Below are 22451 nucleotides of genomic sequence, written 5' to 3'. Positions count from 1 at the left end.
GGGGTTGCAGCATGTCCACGCACCTTGTCTAGCAAACAGCTACGTGACTTAGCACTCAAAGGCTTTTTAAAAGACCAACAAACTTTTAATCAACGGCCAGAAATGCCACAAAATTTTAGCTGTTACATTCAGCCTTCCCCCATGGAACTAGACGAAGCCCCTAGGGCTGAATCATGGTATCCAAGACACGTGTCATCTCACAGGCTTACAGAAAATCAGGAGAATAATAACTCTTTACAATCCAATAGGAGTTCTCCTCACTCCAGTCCTCACTGGTCAGGTGAAACTCAACATCACTCAAACCCCTGTGTTAATCAGTTAATGTCAGGGCACTCTCAGAATAAATTCCCTGCCAGTAGGCAGGAGAATCCAGCACTCAAGGAAAATATTTTGGACCACGGATGGCCTCAAAACTCTCACAAAAGCCCCTGTCCTAACTCGACTAACGAGAACAGGGATGAGAACTGGCACCAGTGTGAAAGCTCAGATGATGCGAATGAGTCTGAAGTATTTGGAATTAGCACAGAAATTCCAGTAACCGCTGAACAGGTGTTTTCGCACCTGTGTAAAGAGGAGCGTCAGACAGCTGACCTCTTCTCAGACACCTCATGTGAAACTGGGCATGTCCCAAGGACCCCTGCAATTCAGACTTGCACGTCTGACCAATTTAATAAGGGGGGTGAAAATCAGACTCCTCTTAATGTCACGGTTGTTCAAGGTGATCCACCTGCACCACAGTTCCTGGGCCATTTAAGAGAAAAGGGGTGTGCTCGTAGATTAAACCTGACCACAGTCCTGGAAAAGAAGCTTGTACAAGAAGCTCTCTTGGACACGGCATCATACATCACTCTAATGTCATCCACACTTTTTAAAGAAGTGTGGTCTGCAGCAGACCACACGCCACGGAGATTAGTTACAAAACTGTTCCCACCAAATTGTGCCTTATTCATACGCTGGTATCAAAATAAAGTCTGTGGCAAGAGTGCTCATAACAATAGGACCCATAAGTCTGGTTCACCCTGTATATGTGTCTCCTATTGAAAACATTCCCTTCCTTATTGGCAAGGACCTGCTTAACAGGCTTGAGCCACCGATTGACTTCAAGTGTTTGAAAACGTGGGCCCAGGTTCACAAACCCCTGCCCATCTCACACTCACATCACCTTGAAGCTCAATCCTGTCATCTAAACACCAGGTCCATAGAGACTACAAACACCTTTCACACTCCACAGAGGCTACAAACACCTTTCACACTCCAACAATGACAAGGGATGCCATGAGCCAGAGAATCTCAGCTCATGATGAACAAATGACTGTCCACACAATAACAGTCCCTTTTGCTATGTAGTGTATGTTGTTTGTTGATATACACCATGATATATATATAAATATATATTTGATATATATATTTATATATTGTGTTTATAGTGTTGACCTTATTCAAACTCTTATAATTACTGATATTTGACTAATGATAGCAATTAAAATTTATAATTGGCTTAAGCAATTAAAACATTAATAATTAGTTTGAGAATGAATAATAGTCAAGCTAAGTGAGATCTTCAGGATTTTCAGACCTTTTAATGAATAGACTGTACACACTGTGATTTCAAATAATGAAAGTATTTATTGACAAAAAGAAGGATATTTAATTAACATAGCATAATCTTGAAATCTCACGGCATCAACGCAGGGGAAACCGATTCGACTTTAAAGATAAGCTAGGTACTATGGCTTATGACTAATGGGTTGCTAAATGAGGTTTAATTAACGTATAAAAATTATCAATAAACTTAATTCAATTTTCAGCTCTGGGAATGCGTATGTTTAGCTTACTTTTTCGTCGATTCTCACCACTCGTTGGGTACAGAGGCTCTCTGAGGTCCTGGGAGTGAAGGCGTCTCGCTTGGTTTCGCGGTTCTCCCGCGGAAGTTTCCAGGCTGAGTCAGCGTGGAGGTCTTTCTTCGTCGGTTGAGGCGGCAGGATCCTCTCTTTGGCTTACTGTCCTGAGCGGGAGTGTCCAACCATATGGACGTTTTGGACGAAAAGTTTCGCTAGTTACTGCAGATCCAGAACTGAAAATCGATTCAATAGACTTACTTATTCTACGACTTTCTTCTATCTCGGCGGTGTTTCTTACTCTGGCCACGAATAAGTTCACCTGCTTTGATCAGTCATGAGATTAAACTTAGATTGGCCGATAAAACAGAAACACGATTAAAAGAAAAGAAGATATTCAAATCACTCGACGTATTAGTAAGGCTTCATACTCTAGCTAATTCAAGACGTCTCCTGTGAGCTTTGAAGTCTTTTAAGGTTCTCTTTGTTCGTCATCGTGAAGAGGAGAAAACGTCTCGCTTGAAGAGGTTGGAGCTTAAAGAAATAGAACAAAGAGAATGTGTCAAAGCGTTCAGAAGTAAGAGAGAAGCGTAAGAGTACAAGTGTTAGAGAGCTTAGATTAGAGTTTAGATTTTAGAGAGAGCTGAAAAAAAGGAAGTAGATTAAAAGTGAGAGAAATGAGCCGGCATCCTCTTTTCAAAGGTAGCGCGGTCACGCCCTATTGGGAGGTGTCCTTCCTTTGATTGGATGCGGGTCCGAGGCTTCACGTGGCTCGTTCCCAGAAAGAGAAAAGGGGGAAGATTGATTCAGAGATTCAAAAAGTAATAAGATCGAAATTTCGCGTATCGAAATTTCCTATACATGTTAGTAACATATCACAATGAGTGTCCTGGATTATTAATCAGGGCGGCACGGTGGCGCAGCAGGTAGTGTCGCAGTCACACAGCTCCAGGAACCTGGAGGTTGTGGGTTCGATTCCCGCTCCGGGTGACTGTCTGTGAGGAGTTGGTGTGTTCTCCCCATGTCCGCGTGGGTTTCCTCCGGGTGCTCCGGTTTCCTCCCACAGTCCAAAAAAAAAAAACACACGTTGCAGGTGGATTGGCGACTCGAAAGTGTCCGTAGGCGTGAGTGTGTGAGTGAATGTGTCTGTGTTGCCCTGTGAAGGACTGGCGTCCCCTCCAGGGTGTATTCCCGCCTTGCGCCCGATGATTCCAGGTAGGCTCTGGACCCCCCGCGACCCTAAATTGGATAAGCGGTTACAGATAATGGATGGATGGATTATTAATCAAACATTTACATAAGATTTTATCTTGGGTACGTCGTGTTTACGTCCCATTTACAATGTTATGTTAGAAAAATATTAATTCGTTTCCTTTAGTTTAGAGACAGAAATTTCTTTCATGATTGACAACAGTAATACACCTCACTTGATTGGTTGATAGATGTCCATCTGAAGACAATAGAATGACATTTGTACATGTTGTGTATACATATTGATCAGAGTTTGATTTATTTTCGTTATTGTTTAGGCGACCTCGGGCGAGGCGTAGTTTCGCCAATGTCCACTTGGGGTCGCTGTTGATCCATGTTGTTCGTCCACTGCGGATGAGTTAACGGGGGTTCAAACCGAGGTCACCCCTGTTAGCTATTTGTTGATTCCTGCGGGAGATAATGACGAGACTCTTAGGTGCCACTCGTCATAAAAAGGGATTATAACTCCCCCCTTTGTTTGAGGTTCCTGTTTCTTAAAAGCATCATAAAAGTTATATTTCATCCTAAGGGGGTGAGGGGTAGTGTCGCTGGAAAGTGTCCCGCTCCGTCTTTGATGTAAACCTTGTGTGTGTTTGTGAGGGGGTGTGTGTTTGTGAGGGGGACTGCAGGGTCTTTGCACCCCCGCGGTCGCAGACGAAAATCCTTGTTAGAGGAGAGAGTTCCTCACTCAGAAATTTTCATTTCTCGATCTATACTCCACTACATTCCCCCCTTTTTTCAGTTTTATGGTCCAGCAGGGAGCATGGAGCTGAAAAGAACTTTTGCTGTGGAGGAAGGTGAGGTCAGCAAGAATATTCAAACACATTTCCAGAGCTGATGTCTTCCTATCAGTGTATGGGTGTATATGGAGTGTTGATGTTTGCATGCTGAATGGATTCTAATCATTTAGGGGTATGTCTTGTTCAAACGCAACCTCGAGAGCTGGTTCTTCGACATGGCCTTCGGCTTCATATCTAAAACTTGGGTGTTCACCTCTCTGGGCTCTTTTATGTCTAACGAATTTGACCATTTTATTAGACCAAGTTTCTAACCTGCTCTGGAGGGCTTGAGTGCGTTTGGAATAGAATCAAGCTATACCAAAGGTCAAAAGATATCCTAATCCTACCAGGGTAACTAGTAAGGTGTCTGGAGTGGACCATGCATAGGCGACAGGCTGAACTGGCCATAAGGCCAGTGGCTACATTGACGGCGTTGACAGCGGACGTTCCGAGACTCAGTGGTGATCCCACAGTTGCAGCTGCCATTAGTAATCCGCCTATGAAGCGTTTCGGTCGTTTCTTGAAACCATTTAGTTCTGATTGCATCACGGTAAACTTTTGTAGCTGGCGGAGCATGTGAGTTACGTCGGCTTCAGCATGGCTGATAGCTTCCTCAGTCCATCTAACTCCATTCCGGCCAGTCTGCAGAGTGGTTATCGGTAGGTTTTTGCTACACGCTTTGGCGGGATTCAACCGTACGAACACTCTCTGGGTATGGAGGCGGCAATTAGTGATTAGCAGTCCCAGCTGGTCTTTCAGTATTATTCCTGAGTCAGGACCCGGTTCAATCACTTCAGGGAGCACGGCGGTTCCTAGGGAGCCAACGATCAGGAGAATGAGCAGCGGGGCCATCCTACCGGAAGGGATGCTCATGGTTAGATTTAGGGTATTTACGGCGAGTCGTTTTAGACAGGTTATAAAATGTTTCACTATACCCCCCTTTTGATAAAAATTTCCTAGGGTAAACACTCTACAATAATTGACGATGAAGGAGTAGGGTCTTGCACCCTGAGTGTCCTCAGTCTGGTTAGAAGCTTGTTCCCTGCTAAAGAGTGAGAGAAAAGGGGAAAAGGGATAGAAGAACTAAGGTGTGAGTAGAAGGTTGTAGTTGTTTGTTAACCAACACCCTTCCTGCCTTTGGTTCTGTTGTTTATGACCTAACACAAGCGTTAGTATCCCCTACAAGTCCCATGGGGGTTGTGTGTGGTCGGATTCGGTTGCGGTGGACCCATTTGAGTTCAGTACTGCCCCGAGCTTTGTTTATTTTGATCCTGTAAACAACGGGGGACAGTTTGTCTGTGATCTTATAGGGACCGGACCATCGGGGTAGGAATTTGCGGGCCAGATTCCCCCGTTTTTCGCGACCTTCCAACAGGTTGGATAAAGATGTAGTACCATACCTTGTCCCCTATTTGGAGTTCGTCGTGGGACGCTTTGTGATCATAGTACGCTTTGTGACCTTCTGCACTTTTTTCCAGTTTCTGCTGGGCAGAGGCGAAAGTGGCTTTGAGGTGTTTCTGCAGATCCTCCATAAACTGATGAGTGGTGCAGGCTACGGCTATGCTAGCTTCACCTGGCTGATATAACAGATGTAGAGGCAGAGTCATCTGTCTCCCTGTCATCAACTCAAAGGGTGAGACCCCGACCGCATCGTGTGGGGTCGCCCGTATGGCCATCAGTACAAGGGGTAGCTTGACATCCCAGTCTCGTTGGTTTACTGCTACGTACTTTTTCAGTATGCTAACAACATTTCGGTTGGCTCGCTCTACCTGACCTGAGCTTTGAGGATGATAGCTAATGTGAAGGCTGGCTTTTACTCCTAAGAGTTGCCAGAGCTGCTGCATGACCTGAGCTGTGAAATGTGTCCCTCTGTCGGAGTCGACACGGTCGGGTAGGCCAAACCGTGAGAAGACATGGTTCATCAGTAAGTATGCAGTGGTTAGCGCTGTGTCATTCGGTGCGGGGAGGCATTCTACCCATTTAGTGAATGCACACGTGACTGTGAGGAAGTACTTGTTACCTCTTACTGTTCGAGTGAGTGGTCCAACCCAGTCTATCTGGAGGTTTGACCAAGGGAAGGATAATCCTTTCTTTTGCAAGGGGGCTCTATGAAGAGGATTCGAGGGTTGAAATTGGCAATATACCAGACAGCCTTTAATGTAGTCAGCCACATTTTTTACCATGTGGGGCCAATATGCCACCTGCCGGAGCACATGGTGTGTTGCTTTGACCCCTTTGTGTCCCGCAGATGGGGAGTCATGGGCGTGCATCAGCATCACCCCCCTGTGGCACTGAGGAACCACGAACGTAGGTGAAGTGTGCGAGTCAGTGGCATGAACTAGCAAGCCTTTGACGACTTGGAGGGACGCTCTGGCGCCGTATAGGTCTTTAAGGCCTGGTATGGTGTCAAGATCTTGGGCTGAGATGGGACATGTAGATGGGTCAGAGACATGGCTAAGCATTTTAGAAATGGATGGGTCTCGAGCTTGGAGAGTAACTAAGTCAGCGTCAGAAAATGCAGGGTTAATAGAGACAATGGTAAGTTTAGCATTGTCAGGCGATGTCTTCGTTACAGTTCGAGACCGTGTAATAGCTAGGGCTTCGATGTTGGGTGGGTTTGGATAAAGGGAGGGATCGAATGTCCACGATGTGCCTTCACGGGCCCCTTGTTTGGCTAAGCTATCTGCTTCATCATTGAATTATTTGTCATCTCCCGGGACTTGGGAGTGACCCTTCACTTTCTTCCAGTAGATCTGCAGATCATGTGTGTCTACCAAGTGTTCACATGCCGCGAAAAGCTCTTTGTGTTTGACTGGCTTTTTGTTTGACGTGGTGTAGTTGTTGGTTTTCCACAGTTTCAAGTGGCATGTGAAGCTTAGGCGCGCGTAGTTTGAGTCTGTGCAGATCACCAACGTTTTTACGCTTTTCTGGACCGCAGACTGAATTGTGATGAGAATTCCTGCTATTTCAGCATATTGGGAGGACTGAGCACTCAATTTGAAACTTAGGGGTTCGTGAGGCCATCCGTTTATTCTGATGATACCCACCCCTGTCATCAGGGTGTGTTCTCGGCGGAACGAACAACCATCTACATACGCAGTGACAAGGTCTTTGCATGTGTTAGGATTGAAATAGTGGTGGTTAGCCACGGTGGGTAAGAGGGTTTCTGGAGTTTGTGGCACTTGGGAAGGAATGTCTCCTTCGCATCACCTGCAGGAAGCAAGGCCTGTGCCTAGGGGGCTCTTGTAGTTTTGTGCGTAACGTACCTCCAAGTCAAAGCTAAGGAGAGCCATTAGCCAGGAGGCTACTCGAGCGTTAGTTACTACACCCTCTCGAATTTGTTGGCTGTTTAGGAAAGTGACTGGCTGATGATGAGTTTCAACAATCACCTTCTGACCACCTAGGTAGTTGGAGAAATGTTTGACTGCCCACACTGTTGCTAGTAGTGCTTTTTCGCAGTCACTGTATTTGTTTTCGGCAGCCAGCATAGTTTTACTAGCGTAGGCTATGACACGTTTGTCTCTGTCGTGTAATTGATACAGACCGGAGCTGAGACAGTGGTCCGAGAACCCTACTTCTATGTAGAATTCTTTGCTACTGTCAGGGTAGGCAAGGCATGGGGCCGTGCACAGTTTAGATTTCAGTGCCTGCATGGCGTGTTCCTGGGCTTCGCCCCAGGTGAACGGAGTATCCTTTTTTAGGAGGTCATAAAGTGGACAAGCTAGGTCCGCATAGTTTTCTATGAACTGGCGTGAGTAGTTGCATACTCCTAAGAAACTACGGAGTTCCTTAAGATTGGTGGGTGCTGCGAGGTTTGTTACCCCTTGCACTCGACTCACTTGTGGTTCAACACCATCAGTGCTTACGAGCAGACCGACGTAATTCACCTTTGTTCTACACCACTGACATTTGGAGAGTGACATTTTCGCACCTGCTGTTGTAAGCTGGTCAAGAACATGATCAATCTCATCAATATGTGCCTGTAGGGAGTGGTTACGCATGAGTATGTCGTCCACATATATGAGGGTGCCTCGCTCAGGGGCATCAGGGCATGCTTTGTTTAAGAAAATGTTGAACTCCGCGGGTGAGTTGGCATTTCCAAAGGGGCACCGAGTGAATGTGTACTGTCGGTTTGCAAAGGTGAAAGCGAGCTTGTGTTGGTCTTCTGCTTGCACCGGGATGGTCCAGAAGCCAGAGGCTACATCGATGGTGGAAAAGTATTTGGTGTTTCGGACCGAGGGGAGTCAGGCGTCATTTACCATTGGGTTTTATGACGGGCCATAATGGTGCCGAGTACATGCTGTTGCAGGGTCGAATTATGCCCTTTTCCAGCAAGTCATCAATGATTTCTTGTACCGGTTCATAGGATGCCAACGGAATTTTGTATTGGCGGACAAACGTGGGTGGTGCTCCTGGATGAGTGGGAATGCGCACTGAATGAATGTCAGATTGCAAATTCCATCAGTGGGTGACATTACTTTTGATGTCGGGTCGAGAGGAAAGCGACAAGGACGGCTCACCAAAGGAATATTTGGTTGAGTGAGGCGCAGGGTGTCAAAGAGGGTTTGGCTTATGGCGGACTTGTCAGTCCACAGAGCCAGAACTACATTGTCCACATGATAGTCCTGCATTGTGAGACCATTCACGATGGGAAGGCCGGGAGCGTCTGTTGTGGACGGCTTAGTGAAAGTGCACAGGAATGTGTTCCGCTGTTCTAGCATGGCATTGGGGGGCCAGGAGGAGACTGCAGTCTCTGGTGTGGCCGCCATGGGCTCAGTTTCCTCTTCCTCAAAGTGAGGGATCTGACTTGGTGGATCTCCTATTGATTCAGGCCGGATTTCGAGACAGCAACACTGAGCTTCCCGGTGGTGTGGGGTGCAGATGGGCAAAGGCTCACGCACTTGTGCCCAGATCTTTGACCTCTTGAAGTCAATCAGTGGTTCGAAGCGCTTAAGGAGATCTTTGCTGATGAGGAAGGGAATTGTTTCGAGAGGAGACACATGAACTGGATGCACTAAAGTCATTGGTCCAATGACTAGGTGTATTAGTGCCATAAATTGGATCATGAGGCCTGCATGTGAATACGGCTGAATTTTAAGAGAACAGTTTTGGAGCTGTATCTCGCGATTTTCACGCCGCGCAATGGCTCGAACCTGGTGGAACAAGGCGGAAGACATGAGCGTGACATCTGATGCAGTGTCCAACAGGGCCTCATGTACAAGCCTTCTCTCCACAATGGTGGACAAATAGAATTTGCGTGCAACCCCTTTCTCAGTTAGGTGTCCCATGAATTGTTGGACAGGTGTATCGCCTTCAATGACTGAAGGGTCATTTGGCATTAAACCTTCTTTACCGTCTAATTGAACAACCAAAACAGCACTGGAGGGTGTTTGCGAGTCACCCCCCTGTATCATTGGGTATTCAGTGTTTGTTTGGGTCACAAGGAGATTGCACGGTTCGCTAGAAGACGGAGCTTCGCTTGTCACTTCTCCCACATAACTCTCTAACATTTCTGGGGTGTTAGAGGATGGCTCTGGGTTAGACCGCACAGAGGTGATAGAAAGAACGTCAGGTTTTTTCTTTTTCTCTTTACAAATCATTGCAAGCATTCGGCGGATGTCCTCTAACTCCTTAGAGCTGAATTCCTTGCCTTTAAGCTTGTCTTTGGCGTGATTTTCTTTATTTTGATACCAGTATTTCTCTTTCTTTTCTCTATTAGAATCAGAAAGCTGGTTCTGAGCTGTTCGCTCATATCCCTTATGGGGATGTGCTGGTTTTCCACGGCCCGCACCGCAGTTTTCTGCAGGGTAATAGTCACGACCATACCCAGCCCTCTCCCGAGGGCTCCAGAAATATTTGTCGCGATTTCTGTCTGGCCTGTGAGGAGGGTAGCGCTTGTATTGGTGTGAGGGCGGAGGAGGTTTCGGGCCCTCACTGGCCCACGGTGTGGGGGAAGGGTCCAGGGCGGATCTTGGTGGATCGGCCTGGGTGGCACCCTCCAACTCTAAATGTGGGGAGTTGGAGTCGACATTAAAGACTTGGGGTGTTTCGGACCGCCTTTTGGGAATTTGTTGGGATTTTAGGAAACCTCTGAGTGCTAAATCACGCAGCTGTCTGCTAGACAGGGTGCGAGGGCAAGCTGAGACTCCCAGCTGATGACTGGTGTGGGGATGGAGGTTTTGGATAAATAGTGATTTGAAATTTAACTCTTCCTCCATTCCGGAGTCGTTTCTAGGTCCGAAATACGCCTGTCTGAGTCGGTTATAATATTGCTGAGGGGATTCCTGGCGTTGCTGTTTTATGTTCAAAGCAGCGGCCAGTCCGGTCTGTGACATGTGATTGGAGAATTCTTCCTCCATTGCTTGGCACAGCACATATCACGCTTTTACATAGTCTGGCTGACGTTCAATGAAGTTACTGATGTCTCGGTTGGAGGTCAGTTTAATCACATATAGTCTGTCATCTATGGTGATCCCGGGGAACCTTTGGAGGTAGAAGTCAATATCTCTTAGGTAAGAAAAGATATCATTAGAACCGTCAGGTTTGGGATCAAAGCGGGTTATATTACGTGCGATCTTGTCGAGGTCCTTGTATGAGGGACCGTGAGAGAGTAAAGGTTGAGGGGGCCAGGCACTGGGTTGCAGTGCTCTGTATCTAGCAGGGCGTTGTAAGGGACGGCTGAAAGGAGACACAGGGGAAGGTGAAATACCCGTTGATACCAGAGGAGGTACTGCAGCAGCTCTAAAGGTTACGGTCCCTGAGTCTGGTTCCTGATCCTCACTATCTTCCTGCTGGTCTTGTCTTTCTATAGCGGCACTAGGTGGCACATCAGTAGTGACATGGGGCAGTGTGTTCCCTTCAGCTATTTCGCTTTGAAGTTGACGTAACTCTGCCTCTACCTTTGCCTGCTGTCGCTGTGATACGTCAAGTTCACGTTCACTGGCCCGGAGCTGTACTACAGCGAGGAGGGCTATTTGACCTAATGCCTCCGTTAGGCCCTTGAGGATGTCGGTTAAGTGGTTCTCTATCCACTTAGCCACTATGTGGTCACAATGGGCCTGTGAGGCTTTCTGCACAGTTTCTGCGAGTCCCGGCATCACATCACTGGTGATGCTGGTTAGAACAGAGAATGCCTCATCCCACAAGCCTTCTACATATACTTCCGAGGGAAAAGTCCCTTCTGCCATGTTAGCTGTGTTTTAACTGCGAGGTGTAACTTACTTCTATTTAGCTAGGATTAATTCCGTTAATCCCTTTTCTAACTAAACCAAACTAAATTCACCTGTACCGAGTGCTCTAAGAGTAACTGCTAGTCTGTATGGTGTTGGAGTTCACTTGTGAATCTCTAAGGGAAGTCTGTTAGTAGGAGAGGGTGGAGTGAAAGTTGCTATACGCAAGTGAGCAAAAGAAGTGTTAATTTTTTTTTTTCAATAATTAAAATTATAAAAAATTTTGAATTAAAGAATTGTCAAAAAATTTGGATTAAAGAATTTAAAAATTAAGTAAGATTTATTACTAGATATAATTTCCAATTAAGGAATTATGGAAGTAAAAGAATTTTCCGAATTAAAGAATTATTAAGAATAGCTAAATTAAAAGAATCTCTCTTTTAACTGCGTTTGTGATCTGGTATCAAGTTAAAGTGTCAATCTCTATTTACTGCACAAGTTTAGAGACAGCCACTGGAGCTGTAATACCAGGTCTTGTCAGTGCAAGCTAGTTAACAATTTCAATTGCGATAGCAAGTTTCTCCACTAGAGGGTACTGAAGGTAAATCTGAATGGCAACAGCAAGCTTCAGTATTTAAGTTGAACTTAAATTGTAATACCAGACTGGGGCACCAGAGGGCGACAAGCAAGTTATAATGCAATAGCAGCAATGAACACCAGTCGGCGCTGGTGGGAATCCTAATAAACACGGCACGAGCAGACACAATATAACACAAATGGGAATTTTCACTGTAGCGGGACATTTCAACACTAGAGGGCATTATCAAATTAAAATCTAAAATGGGATAAAGATTTTAAACGCTCAGATACTTTATCAAAATTAAAATTAAAAGGGGAACAGAGATTTTACACTAAGGTACTTTAAAAGAACTTCATCTGTAATGACAAATTTTAAGCACCAGAGGGCTGCTAAACACTTAAGGTTGCCTCGGCGGACAACTTCCCAACCACTAGAGGGTGTACGGGAATCAAACGTCAAGGGTAGCACCACACTTGACCACAAGGAGGAGCACGGGAGGACATGCTTCAATAGACGCTAGTTATGAAGTAGTTTCCCTGCAATTACGCACTTAAACCACAAGAGGGAATTAGTCTTCCTCTGTTTTGGGGGCGTTTTGAATTTCCCTCCTTAGTTTCAGCTCCGCCCCTTCAAAGGGGTCGTTCCTTTCCTGAATCCGCGTTCAGTCTAACAGGAACAGCTGATGAGAGCAGACCGCTCTTAACACAAGCCGTATTTTCGGCTGCTTCTTTTAATAACCTCCCAATCGCCTAGCGCGCAATCTCGTTATTAACGCTGGTAGCGACCCAGTTTTAAAATGAACGGAGGAGTTCGGTTCGGTGGTTTCTCGCCGGAATTCGCGGCTGAGGGGTCGAACCGACGGCACTTATCCCAGAATGGAGTCTGCATAATGGGTGTACCCAGGCCTCAATTTAATGCATGCAAAATGGCGCAGAGCCGCGCACTTTAAAAACAACCAAGCTTATTTTTCTCAACGGTATATACCACAGAACAGATTTTCAACAGTAACATACACAACACGAAATTGCCCACATCAAGCTTTGAATCTCAATCGTTATTCAGCAACATAAACAGCGGAAAGCATTTCATAAACGCAAGCTGAGATTGTTTCAGTGTTTTACAGTTTGAACATTAAAAGACTTTTTCCTGGCCCCACGTTGGGTGCCAAAAATAATATATGTAGTATATGTTGTATGTTGATATACTCTGTGATATATATATAAATATATATTTGATATATATATTTATATATTGTGTTTATAGTGTTGACCTTATTCAAACTCTTATAATTACTGATATTTGACTAATGATAGCAATTAAAATTTATAATTTGCTTAAGCAATTAAAACGTTAATAATTAGTTTGAGAATGAATAATAGTCAAGCTAAGTGAGATCTTCAGGATTTTCAGACCTTTTAATGAATAGACTGTACACACTGTGATTTCAAATAATGAAGGTATTTATTGACAAAAAGAAGGATATTTAATTAACATAGCATAATCTTGAAATCTCACGGCATCAACGCAGGGGAAACCGATTCGACTTTAAATATAAGCTAGGTACTATGGCTTATGACTAATGGGTTGCTAAATGAGGTTTAATTAACGTATAAAATTTATCAAGAAACTTAATTCAATTTTTAGCTCTGGGAATGCGTAGGTTTAGCTTACTTTTTCGTCGATTCTCACCACTCGTTGGGTACAGAGGCTCTCTGAGGTCCTGGGAGTGAAGGCGTCTCGCTTGGTTTCGTGGTTCTCCCGCAGAAGTTTCCAGGCTGAGTCAGCGTGGAGGTCTTTCTTCGTCGGTTGAGTCGCCTCGGGCGTACTCGGAGCGTGATGATGCAGGCGGCAGGATCCTCTCTTTGGCTTAGTGTCCTGATCAGGAGTGTCCAACCATATGGACGTTTTGGACGAAAAGTTTCGCTAGTTACTGCAGATCCAGAACTGAAAATCGATTCAATAGACTTACTTATTCTACGACTTTCTTCTATCTTGGCGGTGTTTCTTACTCTGGCCACGAATAAGTTCACCTGCTTTGATCAGTCGTGAGATTAAACTTAGATTGGGCGATAAAACATAAACACGATTAAAAGAAAAGAAGATATTCAAATCACTCGACGTATTAGTAAGGCTTCATACTCTAGCTAATTCAAGACGTCTCCTGTGAGCTTTAGTGAAGTCTTTTAAGGTTCTCTTTGTTCGTCGTCGTGAGGAGGAGAAAACGTCTCGCTTGGAGAGGTTGGAGCTTAAAGAAATAGAACAAAGAGAACGCGTCAAAGCGTTCAGAAGTAAGAGAGAAGCGTAAGAGTACAAGTGTTAGAGAGCTTAGATTAAAGTTTAGATTTTAGAGAGAGATGGAAAAAAGGAAGTAGATTAAAAGTGAGAGAAATGAGCCGGCATCCTCTTTTCAAAGGTAGCGCGGTCACGCCCTATTGGGAGGTGTCCTTCCTTTGATTGGATGCGGGTCCGAGGCTTCACGTGACTCGTTCCCCGAAAGAGAAAAGGGGGAAGATTGATTCAGAGATTCAAACAGTAATAAGATAGAAATTTTGCGTATCGAAATTTCCTATACATGTTAGTAACATATCACAATCAGTGTCCTGGATTATTAATCAAACATTTACATAAGATTTTATCTTGAGTACGTCGTGTTTACGTCCCATTTACAATGTTATGTTAGAAAAATATTAATTCGTTTCCTTTAGTTTAGAGACAGAAATTTCTTTCATGATTGACAACAGTAATACACGTCACTTCATTGGTTGATAGATGTCCATCTGAAGACAATAGAATGACATTTGTACATGTTGTGTATACATATTAATCAGAGTTTAATTTATTTTCGTTATTGTTTAGGCGACCTCGGGCGAGGCGTAGTTTCGCCAATGTCCACATGGGGTCGCTGTTGATCCATGTTGTTCGTCCGGTGCGGATGAGTTAACGGGGGTTCAAACCGAGGTCACCCCTGTTAGCTATTTGTTGATTCTTGCGGGAGATAATGACAAGACTCTTAGGTGCCACTCGTCACAAAAAGGGATTATAACTCCCCCCTTTGTTTGAGGTTCCTGTTTCTTAAAAGCATCATAAAAGTTATCTTTCATCCTAAGGGGGTGAGGGGTAGTGTCGCTGGAAAGTGTCCCGCTCCGTCTTTGATGTAAACCTTGTGTGTGTGCATGAGGGGGTTTGTGTGTGTGGGGGGGACTGCAGGGTCTTTGCACCCCCGCGGTCTGTGGAATGTAGATTCTGTCGCAGACGAAAATCCTTGTTAGAGGAGAGAGTTCCTCACTCAGAAATTTTCATTTCTCGATCTATACTCCACTACAGCTAACACCCATTCGGATCCCAAATGGCCTCCAGAAAGAGATACATTAAAAGTCCTGACAAACCAGGGTAAACACAAAAACATCCCATGTGATTTTGATTCCATTCAAATCCCAAGTGCAGGACAAAAAGGGATTAAAATAAAACATCACATAGTTCAGGAAAATACATACAACACACAACAGGATAGGGACAGTTTGCAAAACTCCTCAAAAGCGCATATGCAGTCAACCAGCAGAGACTGGAAAAGAGCAAAAAGGGGATGCAAAAATGGTTACGACCAAAATATGTTTCGTGAAAGGCTGAAAATGGGGGACAAGTTGCAAAAGTACAACTCAGTTAAACTGCCCCAAAAGTTCATGAAATGTGAGGAAAAAAGCTAATAAGCTCCTGCCACATGGGTCAGACCCACACAAGGTCCTAAATCTTTCCCCCACCATTCATCCTCTGTTCAGGAATGTGAATAAAGATCAGCAAAGCGCTGACTTCAAACCAGATGGAACCTCACCAAATCACCATGAGTTAAGTCATAAAAAGCAGCAGACACCCAGAATACCTCTAATGGTATTAATCGTCAGCTTCCACAACCGAATATATTAAAAAAAAAACTTTCATCTGTACTTACGTTGTGTCCGCCTGATAAAGTAATCCGTGGTATATCAGTCTAGAAGTAAAAATTCTAAATTCTACTTCAAGCATTGTATTCCATGTTAACTCGTGCATCACCATCCTTCGCTATGCACAGCTAATTCATTAAGCCACAACAAACTTTTCAAAAGGGGGGTGACGCAGTCAACACACAGTACTGTTTTCATTTTTTTCCTTCTGGAAAACGTATTTTTCTTTGTTTCTTCAGCAATCTAAGGTGACAACGCTCACATTCAATGCCTAACAGGCAAATGCCCACTAGTCATGTTAAATCAGAGTTCTAAGTTAGCTTAACTATAGAGGAACACCCTTTATTATATGCTTATCCAGTAATTATCACTAAAGCAAAGATTTTTTTAAGTATTTGCATGAATATAACTACCCTTGAAATTTTCCTTTGATAACAATATTTCCTAGCTAATAGACACTTTTAAAGTAAGGTGAACACTCATAATAGTCCAATAAAAGTTTATTCCCATATTAAATGACCTCAGAATGGCATCAACCCTCAGTGTATGAATGAATGATTAAACTGACCTTGCTGTTCACATTCATCTCTGCATTATCAGCTCAATGCTTCTAGAAAGAAAGCATGATCTGAAAGGGGGGATATGTAGTATGATATGATGAATGTGTTATTAATTTCTAATAATAAATTGTGACTTTCCGAGAGTATTTTAATACCCAAACTTTAGCTTGTCTCAGAGACATCTCCTCCACACAAGCCAGATCGGAATTTGAGATTAGCATCCAGATCAGGCTCATAAAACCTCACTCCAGGACGTTTACGACCCAAGGTCCCAGGGTCAAGAGGAGAATCTCTGCAGAATGCAGAGAGACACACAGACTCAAACTTGATTAAAACTGTTCTCTCACACAATTTGAAAGAGTGTTAAACAAAACAATCACAAACCCTACTTCCCATTGGTTTAAAACAATTTGAAGTTACATATGTGCACAACTGTTTGAAATTAATCCTGTTTTGACAATCAAAATAGGTGGAACTAATTTACATGTGTTTAAAGTCATTTTTGTTTTATATGAATTTATGTAGAACCAAGGTAGCCACATACTGTGTGTTTAGTTGGTTAATAATTATATAGAACATAGTTGTCTTTTTCTAAATGATATTACTTTGTGTTAACATATAATCTTTTATATTGCAAAGTATGATTCAGAATCCTGGGATATTCACTCAGCAGGGATGGTCAAGTCATTTTCTTGTCAAGTGTCATAAATTCTATGTGATGCTACTACCAAGGTACAGGAAACAGCCAATCAGGAGCAAGAAAAGCTCCAATTCTCCCTCATTGAGTACGAAACAGGTATTTAGGGTGGGTTTTCTAAACTCTGGTTAAAAACCTGTGGCGCCAAATGACATGGGATTTTTCCCCTTTTTCTCCGCTTTTCGACTCTTCACTTCAAGGCTCCAGACACGGGGTGTTATCTCTTTTAGCCTTTTTCAAGGCTAAAGAGTAAAATGACCTGAGTTTTTGAAATGACTCTGCAGGCGTCAGACTCATGGCTTTCTTAAACAGTCTTGGGCCTTTAAAGCATGGTCCAGATAGAAACTACAGATTAAGAAAAGCTTTAGTTTAACCCTGGCGATATTTCAACACCACACCCAGAGCCTGAAGGAAACCTTAGACCTCTGACCCTCAAAAGGACGACAACTCCACAAAGAGGATGGCCGCAAGCCCCCTCAGAATGACCTTCTGAGATGAGGCCCCAGGAGAGACCTGCTTGGACTGTCTCTCACAAGGCGGCAGATCAATGATGACGAAGAATCCCCACAGAGACCTTCAGAACACCACCAGCCCCGAAGGATGCGTCTGAAAGCCTCGGGAGAAAAGGAACACCCGCGGCTGCAACCTACAAGGCCCGCATCTGCAATTCTCCAGGAAGTCGTGTTCGAAGGCACTGTCAGCGACATGCTCCCTGTCCATCTCCGGATACGTAAGGTCACATGGTCTCATGTCTCTCATGGCTCATGGCTCAATGTTAAACTTAATTTAAAAACATGGGAAATTGTTTAATTACTAGAATAATTGCTGTGGAGTTGCAGATGGGTGCAACTCTGTTGGTGGATGGTAGGTGGAGGGTGTTGCCGCAATATCCTATTTGCAGTGTGAACTTAGTTAATGAAAACTATGATGAAAAGTCAGAATTAAAAACTGTTTTTCACAATGAAAACAAGACGAGAACTACATTTTAAAAGGTTGTAAAAGACAAATATGAAGAAATGTATTGTGTTTCATCAAAAGATAAAAATATTGATAATGTGAAACACTGGTAAATGACCTATAATTTCTAGTTTGAAAATCATAAAAAAATCGTCCTGTGAAGGACTGGCGCCCCCTTCAGGGTGTGTAAAATAGAAAAAAGTGTGTGGAGCAGTCCACATGAATGCAGCAGGTTAACAGATTATAGTTTATAGTAGTATATATAGTTTATAGTAAACAGTTTATAGGTAAACAGATGTTATAACATAGAGTATAATTATTAATATTATTATTAGTAGTATTAGTAGTAGTATTAAAAATATAAAATATATCAATCATATATAGGTAAGGCAAGGCAAGTTTATTTATAGAGCACCTATCATGCAGAAGCAATTCAAGGTAATTTACAGAAAATTGAACAATTAAATTAAAAGAAAATCAAAAATTAAATAAAATCATAAATGTCCAATAAGACAATTACATAAAAAGAGTAAAATGATTAAAACAATTAAAGAAAAGAAAAAAATGCTGCTACAGAAAAGTGCAGAATATTTTAAACTGAGTTGAAGACTGCTCAAACAGGAATGTTTTCAGTCTTGATTTAAAAGTGTCTAATGTCGGGGCTCTTCTAATATTCTCAGACAGCCGGTTCCATTTAAAAGTGGCATAGTAGTTAAATGCTGCCTCTCCGTGATTAGTTTTGACCTGGGGCAGGACTAACTGACTAGTTTCTAAAGATCTAAGAGCTCTGCTCAGCTCATATCTCTGTAGCAGATCTGATAAATACACTTGTCCTACCCCATTTAGACATTTATAGAGCAGTAATAATACCTTAAAATCTATTCTGTAACAGACTGGTACAGAACCAGTTTAATGATTTGAGGATGGGGTGATGTGATCTCTTCTTTTGCTCCTAGTGAGACTCTGGCAGCTGCATTTTGAATCACTGAAGCTGGTTAATGGTCTTTTCTGGAAGTCCAGCTAAGAGGCCATTACAATAATCAATCCTGCTAGAAATAAATGCATGGATAAGTTTTTCCAGGTCTGGTTTAGTCAGAAAATCTCTAATCTTACTGATGTTCTTAAGATGGTAAAATACTGATCTAGTAACCACTTTAATATGAGAATAAAACTGAGTTCATTAATACATCAAGGTTGCGAGCCAGTTCTTTAGATTTGAGGGCCCTCGAGTCCAGATACACAGCCAGTCTGTGTCTCTCATTGCTGTTCCCAAATAGTAAAATCTCAGTTTTATCTTTATTCAGCTGCCGAAATTTGTGTCCCATCCTGTTTGTGATGTGTTCAAGGCACTTGCTTAATGAGTCAACTGGGCCAGAGTCATTTGGAGACAGGGCCATGCTGCATCAGAGGCGATTGCTCTAAGACTGCAAGGGAAGCTCAGCTTCCCTTAAAATGTCAAAAAGTAAGTGATCAAATATATACTGTTGTGTGTACATGTCATTGATTAAATATGCACTACAACGCGCTCAACTTTTGTTCAGAATCAGCTTCTTATGACTGGTAAAGACACGGCTTTCCTCTCAATCATTCCCGCAGCTTCACAGCGATTTAAACAGTGTGGATGCTGAGCGTCCACAGAGTTCAATAGCGAAGCAGCAAAACAAGTCGAGGCATTGGATAAATGCTGGGCTTTGTCCCGCCCATTGGACGCTCAGCGTCTCTGGGGGTCTATGGGGCAGAGGGCTGGTCTCGGCTGGCCCGGACGCTCAGCTTCTGCATGATCTGTCTGAGGCTGAATCCCTTTTTGATTGACAGCGAAATGAGCGAATCAGCGATGCTTTGGTGTAAAGATCCATGGGAGCATTAAATTTTCATTCTGTGCTGAGTTGAACCAGAGACTTTCCAAAACCTCTTAGCGGCATTTTCTTTGTTAAAAACAGCTAGCGTCAAATCGAGCTTCTATTTCTGGTGGGTTTTTTGTAGCTGCTTGTGTTTGGAGACTGACTTCTATCACTCTTTCTGACATCTATTGCACTTTCTGACCAGCGGGTGCTGCTGAGCTCCCCCACCATCAAAAGCACTCACAGGCGAACACACTTCACATGGGCCAAGGCCGTTTAAGCAGCCTAGCTCTGCTGGCCTTTGAGAGGACACTAGTCAAGTCCCTGGAAAATACGCCTTGTTGGTACAACAGGGTCACAGATAATTTTCTTGAAAAGGAACGGAGGGTAGAATTTACGTATAAATAAACCAACACATTTTATGATGTAGGCCGAAATTGAGCTTCCCCTCCTTGAAAGACAGGCATCTGCCACTGATCTGCATAGCTGTAATAGGACAGCCCATAGCCTGTAGAATCTGGCCAAGAAGAAGTATGTATTAATTAAATAAAAGTGGACCAAGAATTTTCTGCCTTCCAGGTAAGAAACGAACCACTTCAGGACTGTTCCTGAGAGTCCAACCCAGTTTGTGAGTCTATCTATAAGAAACTTATGGTCAATGGTATCAAAGGCAGCACTAAGGTGAAGAAGTAATAGAAGAGATACCTTTCCAGCCTCTGTCTTTAAGTGGATGTCATTAATTACCTTGATTAGAGCAGTCTCAGTGCTGTGATTAGACCGGAACCCGGACTGGAATTTGTCTAGGCTACTGTTAATGGACAAGAAACTAGTGATTTGCCTGAAAACTATTTTCTCAATAATTTTGCCAATGAACGGTAAATTAAAATTGGCTTGTAGTTACTTACCAGAGATTATTCTAAATTTCTATATTCTAAGAGGTTTTACAACTGCAGTTTTTAGTGAGTTCGGAAAAACTCCCGACATGAGTGAGGTGTTTACAATGTGGAGTATGTCTGGTGTGAAACTCACTCCTTAAAAATTGTTGATGATTTGAGATGATTAACTGTGTCGATTAAAATTTTATTATCAACAGTACTGAACTCTCTGACATTTTAACTAAGGAATTTTATGAGGTGATGGAGAGGGTACAGACTCATTGTTGGATATAGATGTACTAATCGCTTGTCTGATATTCTGGATTTTAGTGTTTAAAAAAGAATGCAAACACATTACATCTCTCAGTTGATACTAATTCAGGTGCCATTGGTGTGGGTGAGTTAGTAAGTTTGTTGACCACGGTGAAGACGATTTTGCTGTTGTTAATGTTATTGTTGATGATGCTAGAGAAATAGGATTTTCGTGTTTTGCATATTATCGCATTGTACTCACGTAGCTTTGTAGATTTCTTTGTGAATATGAAGACTTGTTTTACGCCATCTGTGTTCTGCCTTGCGACACTCCCTCTTTTGGATTTGAACAACAGAAGCATTTCTCCATGGGGCTTTCTTTTTGCAAGACATAGCCTTCATTTTAACTGGCACATTCTCATCCATAACACTGACAATTTTTGTATTAAAACTATTCAGCTGATCATCAACATAGTTGGATCGATCACATGGTGTAATGCACATTTTACTCACGAAAAATGTAGCTGTGCAGTCTTTAATAATCATTTTCTTGACACAAACTCTTCTGTCTCTGATGACTGGTGAGGCCCACAAATCAAAGAACACACAGTAATGATCTGACAACACAACGTATATAGACCCGTGACTCTTCATGAATCTATATTTGTATATTTAAAAGTAAACATATAGTACTTATATTGTTTGAATGAGGTTTTTTTATTTATTTGGGGGAAGATTTTGAAAACCATATCTGTGAGGACACGACTCCAACTTCATATGTCTTGTATTGATTGTAGATGATGATACTGCAGTTGCTCCAACTGCATCTGTTGCTTTAGCCAAAGCCAAATCAGAAGTTAGCATTTACAAACTCATGGTCCAAATTCTGGAGAAGATTGAAGCTTTGACCAGAAGAAAGATACTTTCTTAGAACTCTACTTTGTGAGGGTGAGTGGACTTACTGATTGGCTTTGAGTCCTGTTTATTTACCATTAATTGATGTAATTTTAAGTTTTTGACCAAAATGTACATCCTTGTATAAATTCTAGGTGGATTTAGGCCATAGATTCACATTTGGGTTAAACCAACACAGCACTTCTAGTGGGGCAGCCGTGGGCATGGGATTAGAGAAGTGAGCTTGAGGCCAGTTCAATTCCCAGGAGCGCCAAGGAAAGATTTATCCATGGCTGTGCATTGCCCTTGAGCAGGGCACCTAGCCCCCAAACTGCCAAGGTGATCACAGCTTTCTACTCTGGTTGTGTGTTTACTGCCCCTAGTGTTTGTGAAGAGTTGCTCACAAGTGTGTGTTCAATACCGCGGATGGGTTAAATGGAGAGAAATTTCCCTAAGGAGATCAATTCTTCTTTTTCTTAGTCAGTCAGACCAGCACAATGATTATAGTGTTAATTATGTGCACCCTACATATATATATATATACACACACACAAAATCAATATATAGTTAATGTACCATAAATGATTGATGTAAATAATTTTAAAGATTATGTGCCTATAAGTAAAACTACAGGTTTTCTTTTATTTCTATCATCAGTTCATGATTAAGTGAGACATTACTTAACCATTTAATAACACTTCAGATTGTTTTAAGTAGTTATTATTTACATGAAACATTTATAAGGTTTTATTGAATACTTAATAACATTAACTACTGACAATAAATAATGAGTTAAGACATTACTTAATCATTTATTGAC

General features: G+C 42.8%; 1 protein-coding gene across 1 annotated transcript in view; it reads right to left on the bottom strand.

Moving 5' to 3' along the window:
- The window catches only part of LOC136694606 (zinc finger protein 665-like), a 185264-nt gene that overhangs the window by 96673 nt on the left and 66140 nt on the right, over positions 1-22451 (bottom strand). Inside the window, exon 5 of the mRNA XM_066668305.1 lies at positions 397-406. Coding sequence (XP_066524402.1) covers positions 397-406 — 10 coding nt within the window. The remainder of the gene's footprint in view (positions 1-396; positions 407-22451) is intronic.

The sequence above is a fragment of the Hoplias malabaricus genome, chromosome 4, assembly GCF_029633855.1.
Source record: "Hoplias malabaricus isolate fHopMal1 chromosome 4, fHopMal1.hap1, whole genome shotgun sequence".
In the NCBI taxonomy this organism is placed as follows: Eukaryota; Metazoa; Chordata; class Actinopteri; order Characiformes; family Erythrinidae; genus Hoplias; species Hoplias malabaricus.
Note: the sequence above shows the minus strand (reverse complement) of the source record. Positions and strands in the feature narration are given on the sequence as shown.